The sequence below is a fragment of the Xenopus laevis genome, chromosome 1L, assembly GCF_017654675.1.
Source record: "Xenopus laevis strain J_2021 chromosome 1L, Xenopus_laevis_v10.1, whole genome shotgun sequence".
In the NCBI taxonomy this organism is placed as follows: Eukaryota; Metazoa; Chordata; class Amphibia; order Anura; family Pipidae; genus Xenopus; species Xenopus laevis.
In genome coordinates this window covers 180,596,991-180,617,651 of record NC_054371.1, presented here as the reverse complement: position 1 = coordinate 180,617,651, position 20,661 = coordinate 180,596,991, and the positions used below count along the sequence as shown (strand labels likewise).

Here is a 20,661-nt window from a genome sequence, read left to right as displayed (position 1 = left end):
ACGCAGCAAGAGAGTGCCTTACTTTCTAGCAGGCGATGTATCTAAGAAGAGAGAGGGAAAGCCATGCTTGCTTTACGCTGAAACCACTGAAGAATTGAGATTCCCTATCCTTGTATTCACACAGAATTCCAGAGAAGAGGCAGGGAATGCTCTGTCCGGTCTCAGCTGCTTCTGCTTGAGTACCAGTTTCACTACAAAAGCTATAAACAGCTCATGTCATAGAAAGCAGCTCAGCAGAGCCACCCTCAGTTTAAAGCTGTGCTATTGCCTTTCCATATGATAGAGCTGACACTACTGTGTAGAGAGGGGCACACCTCTCATGCTTGTATCCATCCAGATTTTACCATATATATATATTAGTTTCTCTGCTCCTATCTGCCCACCTTAATTAGCAGTGTGGGGACCATTGTAAATGCTTGACTTCTGTACATGAAGTGGTGACAGATTCAAAGAACTGAGTCATTTTAAAAGGAAGCCATTGATTATATAACGTATCACTAGCCCCAAGGGTTGCCTGAGGCATCTAGGGATAAAGGCAACATCAGCAACAGTCATTACTCATCCAGTGATTTTCCTTCTCCCGCACAGGCTTAGGGCAGAGGGAGAGAAGGATTGTGCAGTCCATATCATATATTATAGTTAACTGCTAGGTTCTAACAGGTAGAAAGAGAAATGTTTACCCACTGAAAAGGCAAAGTCATTTTTGTATTTTAGAGATGTCCTCTAATGTCTTGTACACACGAAGTATATCCAGAATACTCAGGAACAGGGGTTTCCCAGATAATGGGTCTTTCTGCAGTTTGAATCTTCATACCTTAAGGATACTTAAAAAATAGTTTAAACATTAATTAAAAACCATAGAATGGTTTCTAATCTGAACTGCCTAGTGAAACATTGCTAGCACTGAAACTGGGGATGTTTATGCCACCTTTAGCAGTGAATTTTCCTGTGGGGTGGGCTGTGAATTTCTTGCCCTTACTATGTGTCGTTATATATAATGGCACACAGTGTGATTCCCCCACCCAAGCAGGGGAAACTCACAGGTCAGCCGATTATCATTCAAAATACATTAATGATCACATTTCCGCAATAATTACCTGACCTGCTCCCGTAGGAATGAACTGAGGGTGATTTCAAGTGTTTTTCCATCAGCCCACCAGGTTGGAAACTGCTCAGGCAACAAAACTCCCAGTATCACCCCTTCTACCATTACCCTTAAAGCAAACTGAAACCTCTTGAATCAAACAAATGTAAGATTGCTCCATGAGCTCATTTGAGTAGTTCTGCATTTAACATGAATTGGTTTTCTCATTGTAATCTTTTATCAGTTTTTACTCTGCTATTATATAGATTAGCATCTGCAGTTCATTTAGGCCAATGGACACAGTCAGAGAATTAAGTACCGTAAGTAAATAAAAGAATTAAGTTCCAAGTTCTAACATTATAAGACTTTTTTCACTAGCTTAAAGGGGAACTCCATAAAAACTTAACTTTTTGAAAAGTAAACACAATTTCAAGCAATTTTGCAATATACATAATTTAAAAAATATGCAGACTTTTCATGATTTGTAATAGTTTGGAACAGTTCCCTAAGCCTAGCCCCCTGCTCTCATTCTGATCTGTCTGACTACTTTGCTGAGCTGGCTGACTACTGTTACTTTGTATCAACAGCCAGCTGTCCTTAGCCTGTATCCTCCAAACCCCACAATTCCCTGCACATGTCACTTCAATAAGGAAAGGAACATCAGAGTGCAATGCATTGTGGGTTATGTAGTTCCTGCATGGTGTCTGTAAGCTGTGGAGAAGTTGTTACAATTTGTAACATCTGTGTTTTAGTCCCTCCTTCCCTGCCAGGATTTCAAATGATGCAGAAAGAGAAGAACTGTTAAAAACAGCTAGTTTTAAGCATAGAAATGGCATTTATTCATACTTTTTGAAGAAACTGATAACGGTCATGGGTATATTAGGGGTTTCTGTGTTATGTGGGCCTCTTTATCAAATTTTGGAAGCCGAAGTTCCCCGTTAATTTTCTTTGCCTGAAAGAACAGCAGGTGGCACTGTTGTTTCAAATTCACTATGTTAGTGTAAAAACTGATAACATCTTGAAAACAAGAAAAAAAATGTATTGAAATGGCAAAAGTGCTCAGAAGAGCAATGTAAGCAATTTTACATGTATCTTTTTTTTCAATGATTTTCAATTCCTTTGAAGGATAAGTAAACCTTAAAAATAAGTGATTATCAAATTGATGTGGGTGCTATTCTAAGCACTTTTGCATTTTACATTCATTATTTATTTATTTTTTAATTCCAAGATATTTAATGTACTGTTAACATCAATGAATTTTGTTACAGAGCCATCTGCTGGTCATTTTCAGACCAGTCTGGCCAATAAGTAGTCAGGAGAGTTATTGCAGTGTTATTCATGTTCCATTTTATACCTGTGACATTCAGACAAGCAACCAGAATGCTTATATGGTTTTCCAGATAAGGGATATTTCCTTTATTTGGATCACTACGTAAAAAAAAAAAATAATAATTTAAACATTAAATCAACCCAATAGGATTGTTTTGAGGGTTATGATATCTTAATTAGGATCAATTACAAGGTACTATTGTATTATTACAGAGAATAAGGAATTTATTTTGAAAAATTTGAATTATTTGAATAAAATGGAGACTATGGTAGATGGTCTTCATGTGATTCTGGGCTTTTTAGATAACAGGTTTTAGGATAATAGATGCCATACCTACATTTATGTAGTTTGAAAGTGAATTGGTTTTGCTAACCTTTTATACCCCTTGACCTTAATCTACTGTAGACTTTTCACATCTGCAATGGTGTAAATAGAAGTAGAGAAGTAGAAATATGCCTGCCACAATCCAGCAAACACTAAGACACTTAAAAATACATAGAATCTTATAAATAATGGCTCTCTTGTGACACAAATCCAACATAATATCCTGTAAGCCTCTTAGAGATTTAACAGCCCAAAAAATGGAGAGTTATATAAATTATGACTGTTGCCCTTTAACCATACAGGCATTTCCATTTGGTATAAGAGAAAGAATTCATACTTCAGTACCAGCTCAGGTCTACTCAGCAAAAATCCTTAGCAGCAGTTTTTCATCTCTCAAGCCCTGCAGGATCCGGCTTGCCGAGGGCCAGCAGCAGCCATCAGAATAATCCTAATATAATACTGTTAGACAACCCCCTCAATTCTCCCTCACTGGATCGATTCAGCCATTCTGGGGAAAAATTCTGATAGATCTATTGCAAATTCTTATACCTCATCCACATGAAAATGGGACACTTTTTAAATAGGCTTAATCAGACAATATGAATTCTCATCTGCTAGTAGTAATGGATATTGCACTTTGCAGTTGCAGAATATTCAAAGTAACAATGATAAATATAACGCAGTACATTCTTTCTTGTGTCATTTTGCCTGACCATTTTAGTTATTCCAAACACTCATATAAAACCTGCACACTGAATTCTGATGATGAAGTGTAAGTCTATTTTATGTACACAGGTATTGGATATGTTATCTGGAAACCCTTTATCCAGAAAGATGGAATTAAGGAAAAGCCATCTCCCATAGATTTTATCCAAAAAAACAACAATTCTTTTAAAATTATTTCCTGTTTCTCTGTAATAATAAAACAGTACCTTGTACTTGATCCAAACTAAGATATAATTCATCCTTATTGAAGGCAAAACCAGCCTACTGGGATTATTTAATGCTTACAAGATTTTCTAGTAGACTTAAGGCAGAGCTGTCCAACTGGTGGCCCGCATCTGGCCAGCGACCCCCCCCCCCCGTTGTGTGGCCCCCACATGAAAGTCTACTTGCTGTGCCTGTTTACCTTGTGTAAGATTTAAAAGGTATCAGTACTGAGATTAACTGGTCCCTGCATTCTTTACACCTCAAATTCAGACAGTAAGCTCCTGCATTGTTTACACCTGTTAACACCCCTAAAGCCCTGTACTGTTCACATGAAAGACCCAGACTGAAAGTGCTTCCTGTATGTGCCATAACTCTGTCTTCCCTATGCTCCCTGTGTGTGCCATACTCTGCCTGCCCTATGGTACCAGTGTGTGCCATACTCTGCCTGCCCTGTGCTCCCTTTGTGTGCCATACTCTGCCTGCCCTATGCTCCCTGTGTGTGCCATACGCTGCCTGTCTAATGCTCGCTGTGTGTGCCATACTCTGCCTGCCCTATGCTCCCTGTGTGTGCCATACGCTGCCTGTCTAATGCTCCCTGTGTGTGCCATACGCTGCCTAGCTAATGCTCCCGGTGTGTGCCACATGGGAGGATGAGGCATAAGGATTTAAGTGTATGTCTTAATATGACAACTTTGTTCATATATGAGTGATAAGTGATATCCCTGCAGAGCACCAACCATTTGGTTTTTTGCTGTACTAAAGACATGGTCCTTCTTGTAGTAACATGGGTGTGTTTTAAAGTGGATGTGGTTTAAAAACAGGGAGTGGTCAACACTGGCTTCCATTATCTGCCCTCCACCAGGTAGGATAGAAAAATTCCGGCCCTTGGTACCACAGAAGTTGGACAGCACTGACTTAAAGTATGAAGATCAAAATTACATAAATATCCTTTATCTGGAAAACCCAAGGTCCCGAGCATTCTGGATAACAGGTCCCATACCTGTACTAGTAAACAAAAGGAAATTCCAAAAAACATACAGCACCAAGAGACATATTTTGGGAAACTGATAAATATGCCCCATATGGCTGGAAATAAGTGTGTTTTACAGATGTTTCTAAAATGTAAAGCATATACCCACACAGCCTATTTTAAAATATCACTTCGGAAATGTTCATTTTTCCCCCTTTTTGTTTTCATCATATTAGTGGTTAAAGGGCAAGTCAACCCCAAAATAAAAATGTGCCTAATAAAAAAAAAACATAATTCTGGACAACTTTCCAATATACATTTTCAATGCTTTAAGAGTTATTTTTAAAAACAAATGCTATTGAAAACAGTATTTGCTTAACTCCTGCTTGTAACTCTTTTAACAATGTTGCAAAGCAAAGACAGGCCTGTTAATCAGCTGCCTTGTCTTACATTGTATTATCAGGGCAGAGAATAGAAAGCGCTAGACAAACACTGCTTTCAATAGCTTAAAATGTATAGAAATAACTTAAAAACCATAGACAATTAGTAATAAACGAAAATTGCAAAGTTGCTTAGAATTCTGTTTCTTTTATTAGGCAAATAATTATTTTTTGGGTTGACATTCCCTTTAAGGTGGGCTTATTTCCCCTTTAAGGTACATACTGTTTGTCTGCAAATTGTTATTATTATTTATAACTGATATCATGTTCAGATTTTTATCCTCATGTCTGCATCCACTGAGCCCATGTACAGGTATGGGATCCCTTATGTAGAAACTCGATATCCAGTGAACTCCAAATTAAAGAAATGCCATTTCCCAGAGTCTGTTTCAAGCAACTATGGTTTATTCTATAATAATAAAACAGCACCTTGTACTTGATATCAACTAAGCCTCATAAATCTATACTAGTGGTAAAACAATACTAATGTCTATATTCTGTGTTTAAAGGAGAAAGAAAGGCTTGGTGCACTTGGGGGTGCCAAATGTTAGACACCCCCAAGTGATTGTATTGACTTACCTGTAACCCCGGGCCGGTGCTCCGATCAGCAGAAAACTGCACAGGCCTGGGGTTATACCAGTGAGCACCACAGAGCAATCCTCTTTTGGCTTCTTCTGTCTTAAAATTCCCCGGGTAAAACGCATGCGCAGTTGAACAAAATAGCCGACTTTTTAGTTAAAGTTTGGCTTTTCGTTCTACTGCGCATTTGCAGCCGCACAAAGAAAGAGGAAGACAGAAGAATATCACTCTGTGGTGCTCACTGGTATAACCACAGGCCGGTGCAGTTTTCTGCTGATAGGAGCACTGGCCCAGGGTTTCAGGTAAGTCAATACAATCAATTGGGGTGCCTAACATTTGGCATCCCCAATTGCACCAATCCTTCCCTTCTCCTTTAAAGGATTTTAGTTTAGTAACCTTTAACTGGAAAAACCCAGGCCCCGTGCATTCTGCATAATAGGTCCCTTACCTGTATGGCCACTGTATTTCTGACACAGATATAACAGATAACTTGGTTATTAATTCCAAAAAAAGGCTAAAATCAACTACTTATATCTACAATACATATTTGCAGAATTATGCATTCTGCTGTGAATAATGTTCTAGCCTCATTTCATTCCCATGTGCTGTATATTACCATGCTGTTGGTGTGGTCTATGCCCATTCTGTTGGTGGCAAGAGATTTGTGTTTAATGTGTTTCTTTTGTACTATGTACTATTGTATTATGTACTATTGTATTATGTACTATTGTATTAGTACTATGTACTATTGTATTGAACTGTGCACATAATTACATTTGACCTTCTTTCAAAACTGACCTTCTTTCATCACAAGGAGAATATATTATATATTATTAGTATCATGTATTTATAAAACAGCAACATATTTTGCAGTTCTACAATAACTGGGTGTGTACATTAATCACTAGAAACGTCATTATTTTTATGATAAACAGACATTTCCTAGGGTGAAATGTCACTGCCCTCTAGTGGTGCTTGGTGAAGGTGTCATTACAGATAAAGGTTGGCAGATGAAATGCTGTACCTTCAGTAATGCATTTTATATAATTAGGCCATAAACCTGACATGCTTCCTATACAACAGAGATTAAATGGGATACAAAACATAATGAAAGCAGAGAAAGATTTTGTGCAGCAGAGATTTAAATAGCAGATGGGAGATTATTTGATTGTCCCAGATTTTAATCTCTCGTCAGACAAAATATTGATTTCACAGCATAATCCTATGGGAGCAGTGAATTCATTCTTATTTCTAGGAAGTGATAATGAGTGTTTTTGTGTGCAATCTACAGGGATGTCAAAACATCATACATTATTATATGGGCATAAATCCTAGGGCTCATTTATCCACATTTGCACCTGGGTAGTAACCCGTGGCAACCAATACAGTTTTTATTGTTTTTCATACAGTTGGCCATAAAGATCTAATGACTGATTGCTATGCGTCACTGCCCAGGTGCATACAGTATATACCCAGTGTAAATGTGCCCTAAGATTACTAGCTATATATTAATCAATGCCACACACAGTATTGCAAATCTCTGCATGGACTTTGTAAATTCTCTCCATGTTCTGGTGTTCTGTTTCCTTTCATAGTCCAAAAACCTGCTGGGCTGGCTGCTAAATTCACTCCTGATCAAACTGAGAATGTTCTCTGTGCAAGTGATAAGGAAATCACACTCTACTGGGGCAGGAAATCTTGCAAAGGATAAATGTTTCTGTAATGCTATGCAGTCAATATATATGTTCTTAAAGCTATTATATGCCTTCTGTCTTCATGCACCACCCGTAAACCCATTTTCACAATCTCCTATCCTGCAAACAGTGACTGAGAAAACCTTGATATGGAAGGTTCTCTGCAAGCTGCTATTTCTGTGATACTGAATTTACTTACAATTCAGTTTAAGTCTACCTAATGAATATTATCAGGTGAAACACCAAATGTGGACTGTATTTGTACCTGATCTTTATGCAAATACACTAATATCTTTTCCCCCATAGGGCAATGGGAGATCCTGTCCACATATTTCTCTGATGGAACTTATGCAAATGTGAAGTTGATAACAAGGTGGAAGTAGCTGATGGAAGCTGTGAGGGAACATATATCTCTTGTTAAAGGTGATTTCATGCACTTTGAATAGGTTTGCTACAGTTAATAGAGTAACAGCGCCACCATGTGGATAAATAGCCACTGTAATTGTGCTTTTCATACATTGCCTATGAGCTGCATAGTGAAGATGAAGGAAAGCTGATCAGGTAAAATGTATATAGCCATAATTGTGTTCCCTATAGTAGAAAATGAATGATACAAAATGTTGCTAAAATTTACAGGGCCTCAAATGCCATTTCCCTATGGACTTAAGTCACTCTGCTGCAAGATCAAGTAGTTCCCTACTATCATCACTTTAGCTATAGTTCTTAATAGAACATAGAGTTCAGCTTGTCAGTGCAACTCCTACTAGGCTTTACCGAACAACTTTCCTCTCTCAAAGTCACTGAGGTCTCATATTGCCAGTCAAATGACCATAAGCCTGACAAAGCACACAGTAACTGTTTCTGCATGAAAGCCCCTGCTCTCACAATCATAGGCATACAATTCTGGGAAGTCAGGGGCTATATTCATTGAACATACACATTAAACATACACATTGAACATACAGATCACATACAAAAATACAACCAATGCAACTGATATAAGACGTAAAAAAAATGCTTATAAAATCTTACAATGTTAAACATTTAAGATGGGCATATACTGTATGTCCAGATTTGGTCAGGCAGCCTGGAAAGTTTCGACCATATGATCCGAGCATCTGGGCATGTATAGCCAGTCTGGGTGCTGTTCCAACAGATACACTTGCAATCCTGGTGGATAAAGGATTATCGGTCATGATAAAACATTTTCATCTGTTAGGCAAAGGGTAGTGAAGAGAAGGCGCAGCTCTTCTTGCTGTTCTGATTATTTGGGCAGATGGGCCAATGAATTGAGCAATACAATTATCTATACCCCTTGTATGGTATCTGTCCATTCAGCCCCCAGTCCATTACCTAGAGCACCATATGGCCAATCTATGATGACCTTAACATGTGGTTGGTTTTCAGAGGAGAATAATTATGTGTTGGCCCTATGCTCTCATTTGAAGAAGATGCTATCACCTGTATCAGTCATGCAAATGCTCTAAAATAAGAAGACCTCTCAGCAGAACTACCTTGGCATGTAGGCAGCCATATTGGGGCATTGTGCCAGATTCTGTGCTTTCAGAAAGAGCCAGCACTTCACAATTAAACTGCTTTCAGGTAAGCTATTGTTCTCCTACTCAGTGTAACAGATGGAGTTGCAGTTTGGCTTGTTTTACTGTTAAGTGCTATTCCCATACCTAACACTAGGTGGGGCATTGGAGCATTTTTAGAAGTGCAGGTATCATGGAGCAGTTATACCATCATTTTCACCGGCCAGGTGGCAACCCTTCCCGTTGGCGCCCATTCACAGCATTGTAATCTGATCGTTCGCCCCCAGGGACGAATGTTCGGATTAGCCCAATAACGCCCACTCGTTAGTGGGCATATCGGGTTAAGATCTGCTTGTTTGGTGAGTGGCCTCCTTAAGTTGCAGTACAGCAGTAAAGAGTAACTGAAGTGGGTACCTGGGAATATTTCTAGTCCTATGTTAAATTTCAAAACTAAATATAAAATAAATCTCTTTGCTCTTCTAAACAAATTTGAATGTAGGATTATGCTAGTGGAGCGCTATCAACTGATGCATTTTGTATAAACCTGTTTATCCATGACAGAATCCCAAAACCAAAATGACAAGAATAATAACAAACAGGTGGTATAAAGGCGATACCTTAGTGATACCTTATCTTAGCCAATAAAGATATCACCCTATACCATCCGATTGTTATTTTTCTTGCCCTTGCCCTGAATGGCTAACAAAGTACAACAACTTTACCTGGAAAGCTAAAATCACTAACGTTCTAACCTAACAACTAAATAACCTGTCCCAAGGTAACTACAATATCTGTTGGGTGTAAAACTTGTACAGCTCCATAGGTTTAGCAAATAGCTCCATAGGTTTAGCAATATCTTTCTGAATTTGAAATAAACAATACGGTTTACCTCACATACACACTGTGATAATTTTGATGGTGAACTGGTTAGCCCAGACTGAAGGGAACTAGTTGAACAAGAACTGGTGCCATTATAAGTCTGTGGGAATGGGTTGTGAACTTCCACATCTGACAATGGGCAACATTAATAAAGATATTTATTGAAAATAAAACTGTATAGTGTAAGATTTAAAAGGAGCTCAGAGGTATGAATTCTGAGATTCCTCAACGTTATCTCTAAATGTCACAAACGTAGGAGGCATTGAACTGAGAGATTTAAGAGACTAAAATGGGCACAAAGGTTGTGATGGTTGGCACTGCGTTTTTTCATCCGACAGTCGGATCAATGTAGTTGTTTACATGTGATTCTCCTTCACTTTCGTTTTCACTAATCCATCCGACACGTCACATGCGTTTAGTCGCATTGCGTAGTGTTGGGTCATAACGCAACATCTAGTCCTGCCCTTAAACCTCGTCAGTTCTGGATCCCCACTGGCACACATGAGGTTACCGATGAGGAGCTGTATGGCCACTTACCTCACTTTAGCAGCAATGACGGACTGGGGTGTTCAGGGCCAACCGTGTCTGCTACTACAGGGGCCGACCACCCCAGTCACGGAACCCCTCTCACCATTTGTGCCCACTGCCCCAGTCTCAAACTCTCTTGAACTTTTATTTTCTTGCAGCCACAGCTTACAGGCGGGGAGTGAGTTTGGGTCAGCAGGGCCCATCGGCTATTTCCTGGTGTCCTGCTGGCCCAGTCCAACCTTAACTGGTAGATCGCCCTGGCTGGAGGAACACACTGAGCAGGTAATATCACTATATAATAGCTGATAGAGACAGTGAGCCTCTGTATTAATGCTCTCTCCTTCTGTTCTTTTATGCAGGTAACTGGAAGCAATGCTGGACTGGGGTATATGAAAGTGATGTGCGGGTCAGGTTTTTACCGACTCTAATCCACCCTCCCTCCACTTGTGCCCAATTTCCAGCTTCCCTTTATAGACCTGCCGATGACATCACAAAAGGGGCGGGACAAGCAGGCATGCATCTGAAAAGCCGGAAGTCAGAAGCTAGCAGTTGAAGGTGGCAGGAGGAAGAGCTCGACCTGGACCCGTCTGCCACCCGCACAGGGGGGTGTGAGGTCCGCCCGAATCTGACCGTCCCACAGATATCGGGCCGGCCCGCACATCACTAGTGTATGGAGCCCACGGTGGCTGCCACCTCAGGAGCCCCCCACCCTAGTCACAAGCTTTGTCTCTTGGGCCTCCACCCCTCGCATTCCCCTTTAAAGGAAAACTATACCCCAAAATCAATACTTAAGCAACAGATAGTTTACAACTTTACATCATATTAAGTGGCATATTACAGAATCTTACCAAACTGGTATATATATATTTAAGTAAATCTTGAACCACCATTTCGTGATGATCTCTGTGCTGTCTCAGAGATCACCTGACCAGAAATACTACAACTCTAACTGTAACAGGAAGATGTCTGGGAAGCAAATGACAGAACTCTGTCTGTTAATTGGCTCAGGTGACCTTACAAGTATGGTCTGTTTGGTATCGTGTGTGCACCATGAATCTTAGGATCCCAGGGGTTGGCCCTTATTTTTTTAAAATGGCAATTTTCTATTTAGGATTACCCCATACTACTAAAAAAAAGTATATTGTTATGAAAATGGTTTATTTACATGAAGCAGGGTTTTACACCTGAGCTGTTTCATGCAATATCTTTTTAAAGAGACCTACACTGTTTGGGGGGGTATAGTTTTCCTTTAAGTATTATTTCATCCTTGTGGCTGTGATGGAGGGAGCGGTAACAGATTATAGGTGGGGAGTGGCCCTGGGTCAATGGTGCACATAAGGGTTGGGGTCCAGTCTAACGCTGTTTAGCAGTGTATGGCAAAATATCACCTGAACTAACCTATGAAGCCAGTTTACATATACATACATAGGATGTCTCTACCATATTGTTGCCACATTTATGTTTGCTGCTTAATGATAGTGTTCACCTTCCTGCATTACTTACTATGGGTAAAATCATAAAGGAAAATATAGCATTAAAAAATGGTCTCTCATTTTCAGCAAGTTATTGAACATATGGATGAAAACATTTATCTTGTATTTTTCAGCAAATTCGTGTCATTCCTGAATCCATAAGTGATCAATATAATTTGCCTTTCATAAAGTGTGAGACATAGGGACTGATTAAGAGAAATTGAAAAATACCAAAATATCACTATTTGTTACCCAGTTCTGACCTAACTTTGCAAAATCCCATTGTTTCACCATTGCACAATTTTAGATTTTCCACTTCACAAATAGGGCCTTTAATGTTTAGGTAAAATTGTCTAGAACGGAGAATTATAGATATATAAATAAGAAAGAATTAACGCATCTGTGATCTTTAGTGGAATTCAAAGACTTTCAAAGGTCCCCACATTCCAGTGAAAGAACATGGAATCCCTCCTTGGAAAATCTTGGGCTTACTGATGGACAACTGAATGGTTTCCAGATTTAGACTTCTTGCAACCTTGCCACATTATGAAGAAGTGACTGAATACAGGTAGGGTACCTATAGCAGCTATATTAAAATCACAGCAGTCTTATCTGGCTGACAAAGAGGGGGTACAATCATTTTAAAGGAGAATGAAATCTTACTTTGCATTCCCTTAGGGTGAGGGCACACTGGGTTTATGGCCCGCTTCTCTCCACCTACATTTTGTAGGCAGGCAGAGAGAAGCGGGTCTGCACCTATACAGCGGAGCAGAGACGCATGCCTTCTTCTTTTTCCAGGACAATCTCTTCACCAGGTAGCTGCACTAAATGCTGATGCTGTACCTGTCAGGACAGCTTTACACAGGAAGTGTAAAGGAACAGATCCACAACACTCCACTACAAAACACAATCAGAGAGAAGCAGGCCATAATGATTTCCTTTTTCTCTGTAATAACAAAACAGTAGCTTGTACTTGATTCAAACTAAGGTATAATTAATCCTCATTGGAAGCAAAACCAGCCTATTGGGTTTATTTAATGTTTTCATGATTTTTTAGTAGACTTAAGATATGAAGATCCAAATTATGGAAAGTTCCATTATCCGGAAAACCTCAGGTCCCAAGCATTCTGAATAATAGGTCCCATACCTGTACACAAAAAGGCTTTGCTTCTGCTTTAGAACCTTGTATTTTTAAATGCAATAAAAATCTACTGAATGCTTATTTTTATATGTATATTTAATGCTATATGGCTGAAATCTAAACACAAAAACTTTTTTTTTTTAATGTTCAGCAATGGATAACATGTGAAAGACAATATACAACAAGCAGATGTAAACAAGCAAAAAAATGTGTTTTCAGTGCATGGAGCTGAAAAAAGTAAAAGTGTAAAAAGTTCAACGTTTTTTTTTTATTTATTTCTATTCACTGTACAGACAAAAACACTGATGATAAAACAACATGAGAAGATGCATTTAGTAATAAAAACATTTATTAGAAAGAAAGCAATGGCACAACATGCAACATGAAATGAGTGAATACAGAGTGTAAACAAAGTAAACAAGTTAGGCATGCAAATAGAAGTACAGCAATCAATACTACGAAGCTTCATTATTATACCAACCTTAACTATCTCATTTAATACTGAACTTTCACAAGTACAGGAACCATTGATGGAGCCAAGTCAAATCTGCATACCTACTTAAACTAAAAAGGTTATTTGTCTCCCCAAGGCCCCCTAGTGCTCATTTGACAAGCACTTGCACCCAGGGAAAGCTGGACTCTCCTCCCGGCCCCATTGCACTCCTGCCAATCTGAATAATTCACAAGTTAGGGGATAGATGCCTAGCACATACCCCCCTTACTGTTATACAATACAGAGCCTGCCATGACTATAGTGTGGCTTTTAAAGATTTTCTCACAATCAGTTCCATGGAAAAAAAAGGTACGTTCAGTCATAGCGGTATATTTATCAAAGAGTGAAGTTAGAGATCGCTACATTCCTCTAGAGTGAAATTCTGCTACTCCCAAAGAGTATTTATCAATGGGTCAAAGTGAAAGTTCATCCTTTGATCAATACACCTTTCAAAATCCCATACAAATGAATGGAGAGTGGGGGAACTTCACTCTAGAGGAATGTAGCGATCTCTAACTTCACTCTTTGATAAATATACCCCATAGTCTAATTTAACTATGAAAAATATAAAATATCAAACTAGATCTTATAGATCTTGCCACATTTAAAGGGTTATCAAGCAGAAAGCAGTGTGCAAATTGGATTATTTTTTTTTGGTCTTTGCATTCTGCTTCTATAAACATCTATTTTGAAACTATATAATCAATATGACTGAACATTAAACATTTTTATTAAGCTGATTATGTGAGTAAATCCTTAATAGCCACTGTGTGGTCATGGCAGGCCTTGCTTTTAAAAAGTTATGAGCTAATTTATCAAAGATTAAAGAACTGACACAGTTATTACAGCTTATACTTGTGCCAGTTTGTCAGAAGCTGTAGTTTCCCATGGGTGTTATGGCAGTGCACTACCCATTTGTATCCTGACTTCCTAGCACATACTGCATGTGAAGAGAAAAGTTTTAAATACCAAGTTCTGCGTGGATCAAAAAATTATTTAAAAAATTGTCTGTTTTGTTCAACATTATGCAATGAAAGTGTTTTTGCTCATTTTTATATATCTACATTATAATTTAAGGAATTTACATTTGCTCTCTTTCCACTCTATTATGCTACCCTAGAGCCACCAGCTAATGTACAATAGTAAAAATCAAATTTTTCCATTTTCTGACTTCAAATTTTGCCCATCCCCACCTATATACCTTGGAACCCATGACAACCAATCAGATGTTTACTTTTTTTAAATATGTTAATGGTAAAAAAATGAAGCAGGAAGGGGCGGGACCTTTAGTATCAGAAGGGGGTCAGCTGAAAACAAAATAAAAGCACAGATTCTGAACTCATATTTTTCGCCTGTCTACACAAATGAGGAACAAGTTAATCAAGGTTTCCTTCTTAAAGGGCATGTAAAGGCAAAAAAATAAAATCCAATTTTTTACTTTAATGAAAAAGAAACCTATCTCCAATATACTTTAATTAAAAAATGTGTATCGTTTTTATAAGAAACACGACTGTATGCAGTGAAATTCTCCCTTTATTTACTGCTGTGGATAGGAATTGTCAGACAGTCCCTAACTGCTAGGCAGGGAAACAATCATACTTATAAACAGCAGAGGGAGTCCTCGCCTTACTTCCCAGCCAGAACTCCAGCAGCTTTGTTTCCCTGTAAAGCAGTCAGCGATTTGTATTGGATTTTATTTTTGCCTTTAAATCCCCTTTAATGTTTCCAACTCCAGCTCCAGGGACAAAGATCATGGAGCCAGATTTAAACAGATAAACTGGGATTCTATTTGGAGGATTATTTTGCCGCTGCCACTGGTTCTGCAGGGTTGGAGAAAGTTTGTATTAAACAATACAAATACTATAAAATCCACATTAGATTACACGACAACACAGTGCCCAGTGCAGTCTGTATATTCTGATTATTAATCAGTCTTGCTTCTGGCAGATATTGTTTGACTTGGGCTCTTTTGATAATTTATGACGATCCCTAGACAGCAGCCTGAGCATGTGCACAGTCTTGGTCTTGCAACAATGTTTAACAAAGTTACAAGATGACAGCACCCTGTGGCCAACTTTGAAAGCATAAATTATTTGTTTGTGGTGCAGTAAGTTCATGTTTATGTTTAGTATACAAAATACAGCATTTCTAGCCTTATTCTATTTCAGACTTTCCTTGTCTTTTAATAGTCCCAATTCTAGTAATTTAACTAATGATGCATGGTTCACACATGAGGAAATTCAAGAGAGACTAGAACATGTTAAGATTAACAAAGATTAACAAATTCACTAAAAAAATGGTACTGAAAGCCAAGTCCATCCAAAAAAAGCCCTGACTCTATGATCTATTTAATAAAGTTATAGGATTTATGCATAAATTAAAATAAACACATTCAAAGATCTTCTTGAGCAAGGGATAACTGTGTTTTATTAGCATACAGTCCAGAATACTGATGATTACAATTGTAAAAAGTATTGTGACCTCTGATGTAATAGGATGCATCATGCACCCGTAGCTGGTAACAACTTGCTTTTTCTGGCAATCAAGCTACGTCAGCCAGAATGTCAACTAATTACTATGGTTTCACAATTTTGTATATAACAGATGGTCACCATAATTTCAATGGAATTCTACACTGGCAATATTGGACATTACTGCTGTTTTTTCACCAGCAGAGAAAATAAATGTTGTGCGATATTGGCCTTAAGAGAACAAACTTAAAAATCTCTAGTTGAATTGGACAAGTTATGCTAGACATGTTATAGTACCCCTCTGTACATGTTAGGAGTTTGCTCCTCTTGCTGTCATTCTTGAGTGTTTCTATTAACATCAACTGACAATAACATCAATTGACACTCCTAAACCATGTTCCCTTGGTGGTATAATAAAATAAGAGGACAATCATACTGACTAGAGAGCTATGAAAGGGAGATAAGGATGGTTTTGGTACAATGTCATGTTATTACAATTAAATTTGCAGGCAGTAACAAGGCCTTTGGCATATGAGAATATTCGTCACCAGTTTTTTCAGATGACAGAGAAGTGCCCAAATCCACCACTGTGACATCCCATTCATTTGATGATAAATATGTCTAAGTGCTGGAACTAAGCATTTCAACACCAGTTTTAGCATTGTCCCATTTTTTTCAACACAAATGAAAGGAAGTTAGATGCACTGGTATTAAGTGCTTCTTGGCCAGCTGAAAAGCACCAGCAGAAAATATGCCCCGTGTGCTATGCCTGCAATAAGAAGGTAATGTCATAAAATAAATATATCATTATAGTAATCTCCAAATATTTATTTTGGACAAACTAAAAATTGGTTGGTTTTGAAAATTTAGATACACCATTAATATAAGTATATACTCGTATCTCTATTCGAATTGGAAACAACATTCTATCACTGAGCCTGCTTTTTGTCACATTCTTCTATGGTAAGTTATTTGTAATTTATTCAAAATATTTGAACTAGACATAGAGAACTAAAAAACAGATTGTTAGATACACAAATGTCCTGTTATCCTCTTCAACTAAATGAATGGCAGGGATTAGTCAAAGAGTCAAGCCAGAAAAATGGACTTATCAAATTCATACGGATAATTGTGTCTATGGGCAGACTGAAGCTGCTAACAAGCAAGGATTTTAAGATATCCTGCTTGGGCCCATTAAATTGTCAGCGGAAAGGATACAGGAATATCCTGAAAACCTGCATTGCTTGTAGTTTGTGGGGGGTCAAAGCTGCTTATTACCAATGTTCTAGAAACAACAATTGGTCATGAGCTTGACTAAGGGCTCTGCACTGAATTCTATTTAGTGCACCAATGAACAAAGAGAAACAATCAGGCTGTAGGGTGATTTGTCCTCCTAATAGCCAAAAATCTGTCATTCCTTACTTGTTTTTCTTAAGGCTATTTATATTTCAACTGAATGTGAGAAACTGGAATAATGTTTATAGTACATGACTGTGTGTTATGTAAATTTAAACTAATGTTTTGTTAAAAGCGACATAAAGTAGAAGTGAAATCCCCACCAATCTTGAAGGCAATAATGAAGAATATATGGCGCTGGTTTCACTCTGGGCTAAAAATTATCATTAACTTTATAAATGGCCCCTTTATTGGATCCCTATACTCCCTGTTTCAAATGAAAGTTTGCATGTCCTAATGGTCCCTGCCAAAAGCACAATAGGAGGGGAATAGCCAATCACAGCCTTGTATGTACAAAAAAAATACATACATGGGTCGGACTAGTAGAGTTTTGCAGAAATTTTTAATAAGTAGCCCAAAACACATTTTTTTAAGCACATTCCTTCTATATTAAGTATAATGCACTGGCACATTGTTGTTCTTTTAAAGGAGCAATGTAACTGTGTTTAAGTATATATTTTTACTATATATATATATATATATATATATATATATATATATATATATATATATATATATATATATATATATATATATATATATATATATATATATAGTTAAAAAAGGAGGGTGGGATGTATGAAAACAAGGGAAGGGTACATATTAGGAGGAATTAGTAGGAATCTAGGAACGTACTTCAGCTGGGGGAGTGTATCAGGATCAATGAGCAGGAAGGGGGGATTGTTGATGTCAGTGGGGGGGGGGAACTGGGGCAGAATTTTTGTTCTGTCTTGGATGCCCTTCTTTTTTGTCCTAGCAACCATGACTATACAACGCACACTAGTTTTGGCCACTGAACAACATGTTGCTCACATCAACAATTTATCATAAAAGTACCAATCTGCTCTTTTTTCCATATTCTATGAGCAACTATACCTGACTGGTTGTTCATCATGCGGATAGCTTTGGCTTTTGCTAGTTCCAAAGCAGTAACCCATCTTTGCCTCTCCACCTCACAGCTTGCTTTAAGATGATACGTTCTTCCTCCGTTGGTCAGGACAATGTTACATGAATCTTCAGTGTCAATATGAGCCGTTGACAAATTAATGGTTCCCCGGCAGGTGTGGGCCATTTCCGCCTGTGTCCTAAAGGATGCAACACACAAATGCTTAATTCTAATCTCAGGATCACCGAGAGGCCAGGATACAATTTAAAATATCTCGAAAATTAGGAAGACATTTTACAATGTTTCCACAAATTAGTATCTATTCCGTGTCTTCGATAAAGTATATGTAATGCATATCGTGAAACATCAAATTTACAGTAACATACATCTGCTCTCCTAGAAGATTCACCAACAAAAACAGTTTTACATTGACGGTTGAGTCAATGCATTGGGTCCATATCAGATTGCTGATATGGTGGTGAAAAGGTACAGCTTCCCTCCTGCTGTCAGAAAAGCTTTAAAATACAAAGGAGAGAGGGAGAGAATGTCCCTTGAGGACTCCACCTGAAAAGTCATTTAGTCCTCTGGCAAATGTCCATCAGACATGGGAACTCAAAGTTGCCGAGCCAAAAGTGTAATATTCTAAAGCTGCTGATATTTATTAAAAATTATAAATTATTATTTTCAGAGTGTTTATATCCCCTTTAACATGCATTTTTATGTTCAGTGCTGAAACAGGATTGATAAGTAAAAGAAAAAAATAGTGGTAAATGTATACTATTTATTAGGTTTTATGGCTGATGAATCTCATTAAGCCAAAAAACTATCCTATTACTCCCTTTTTTAAAAAAAATCCTTTTCTGAACTATGGCTAACGCATTACAACATTCTACAACTAGGAGTGATCAGTGAACCACACACAGTATGAATGGACTGTTATTTAGCATAATAATGAAAGCTTTGTTAATAACAGCAATCCTGAAATAAAAATATTCATGTAGTCCCCACAGTTAGACTGCCTAACTCATTTCTAGTGACATAAAAGCAAAATAAATAGAGACAGCTAGGGCACAGCTTTCTATTTTTGGTATTACCGAGGGAGCTTAAAGGAACAGTTCAGTGTGAAAATAAAAACTGGGTAAAGAGATAGGTTGTGCAAAATAAAAAATGTTTCTAATATAGTTAGTTAGCCAAAAATGTAATATATAAAGGCTGGAGTGAACAGATGTCTAATAAAACAGCCAGAATCCAACATCCTGCTTTTCAGCTCTATAACTCTGAGTTAGTCAGCGACTTGAAGGGGGGCCACATGGTACATTTCTGTTCAGTGAGTTTGTAATTGATCCTCAGCATTCAGCTCAGATTCAAAAACAACAGATATGACCCACGTGGCCCCCCCCTCAAGTCTCTGATTGGTTACTGCCTGGTAGCCAGGGTAACCAGTCAGTGTAAACCAAGAGAGCTGAAAAGCAGGAAGTAGAGTTCTGACTGACATGTTATACATCAAATCACTCCAGCCTTTAGACATTGTATTTTTGGCTAACTAACTATATTAGAAACATTATTTATTTTGCACAGCCTATTTACCCAGTTTTTATTTTTACACTGAACATTTCCTTTAAAGTAGGACACAAGTCTGCTCTTAGCTATAACTCTTTGTGGTAAATCAACACTGTGCTAAACTAATTTAGACATATATTGGGTTCTTCCAATCCTAACAGCATAAACAATTCAATCCTATCTTGAATATTATATCAACAAGGTCATAATATAAAACCCCATGGCTGCGGGTGGACAGCCTTTCTTTATCCTGCCAAAGTTAACACAACAGGCAAATCCTGTATTCCTAAACTGGCCAAAGGTGCAGAGATTAATAGGAAAAAGGTGAGCATAACATAAAAAAATCCAGCTTTAAATGAGTAGGCAGCCCACTCATAGGCAGCACTGTTTTAAAACAGACTATAAACAGTATCAGTGGCATATCAAGTAAGCACTGCACCCCTGCTGCAAAAAAAGTTTTGGAGGGGCCTGGCCCACACTAGCTGCTCTGGCCCACACTAAATCTTGCTTCCCTCCAGGTTTCGCAGGCTGTGCATAAATATTAATAAAAACAAAGTGGCTGCGCATGGTTGTGCGACCACACAACAAGAATATTTACATAGGAAGTAACTGGGGAGGGAAGCCAACCCCACAATGTGGGTCCCCCTTTTCCTCAGGCCCACCCACGACTGCAGGGTTTCCACTGATTATGCAAGTCTGAAACAAACGTTATGTATACTAAGCAACTAGCTTCATAACTATCTCTTAACCACGGCAGTCCCCCTTATTCTACTATAGCATAATAATGTCCCCCTAAGATTTAAATATTAAAATTAATTGCAACCCAACTAAGTTCTGCCCCAAAAGGCAGATATATTCTTAACTTTACAATCTTTTATTGCTGTTTTTTT

General features: G+C 38.1%; 1 protein-coding gene across 1 annotated transcript in view; it reads right to left on the bottom strand.

The window, feature by feature from the left end:
- Window positions 1-20,661, bottom strand: part of osbp2.L (oxysterol binding protein 2 L homeolog) — a 136,589-nt gene that overhangs the window by 93,810 nt on the left and 22,118 nt on the right. Inside the window, exon 2 of the mRNA XM_018263951.2 lies at window positions 18,202-18,410. Within this exon, the coding sequence (XP_018119440.1) occupies window positions 18,202-18,410 (209 nt within the window). The remainder of the gene's footprint in view (window positions 1-18,201; window positions 18,411-20,661) is intronic.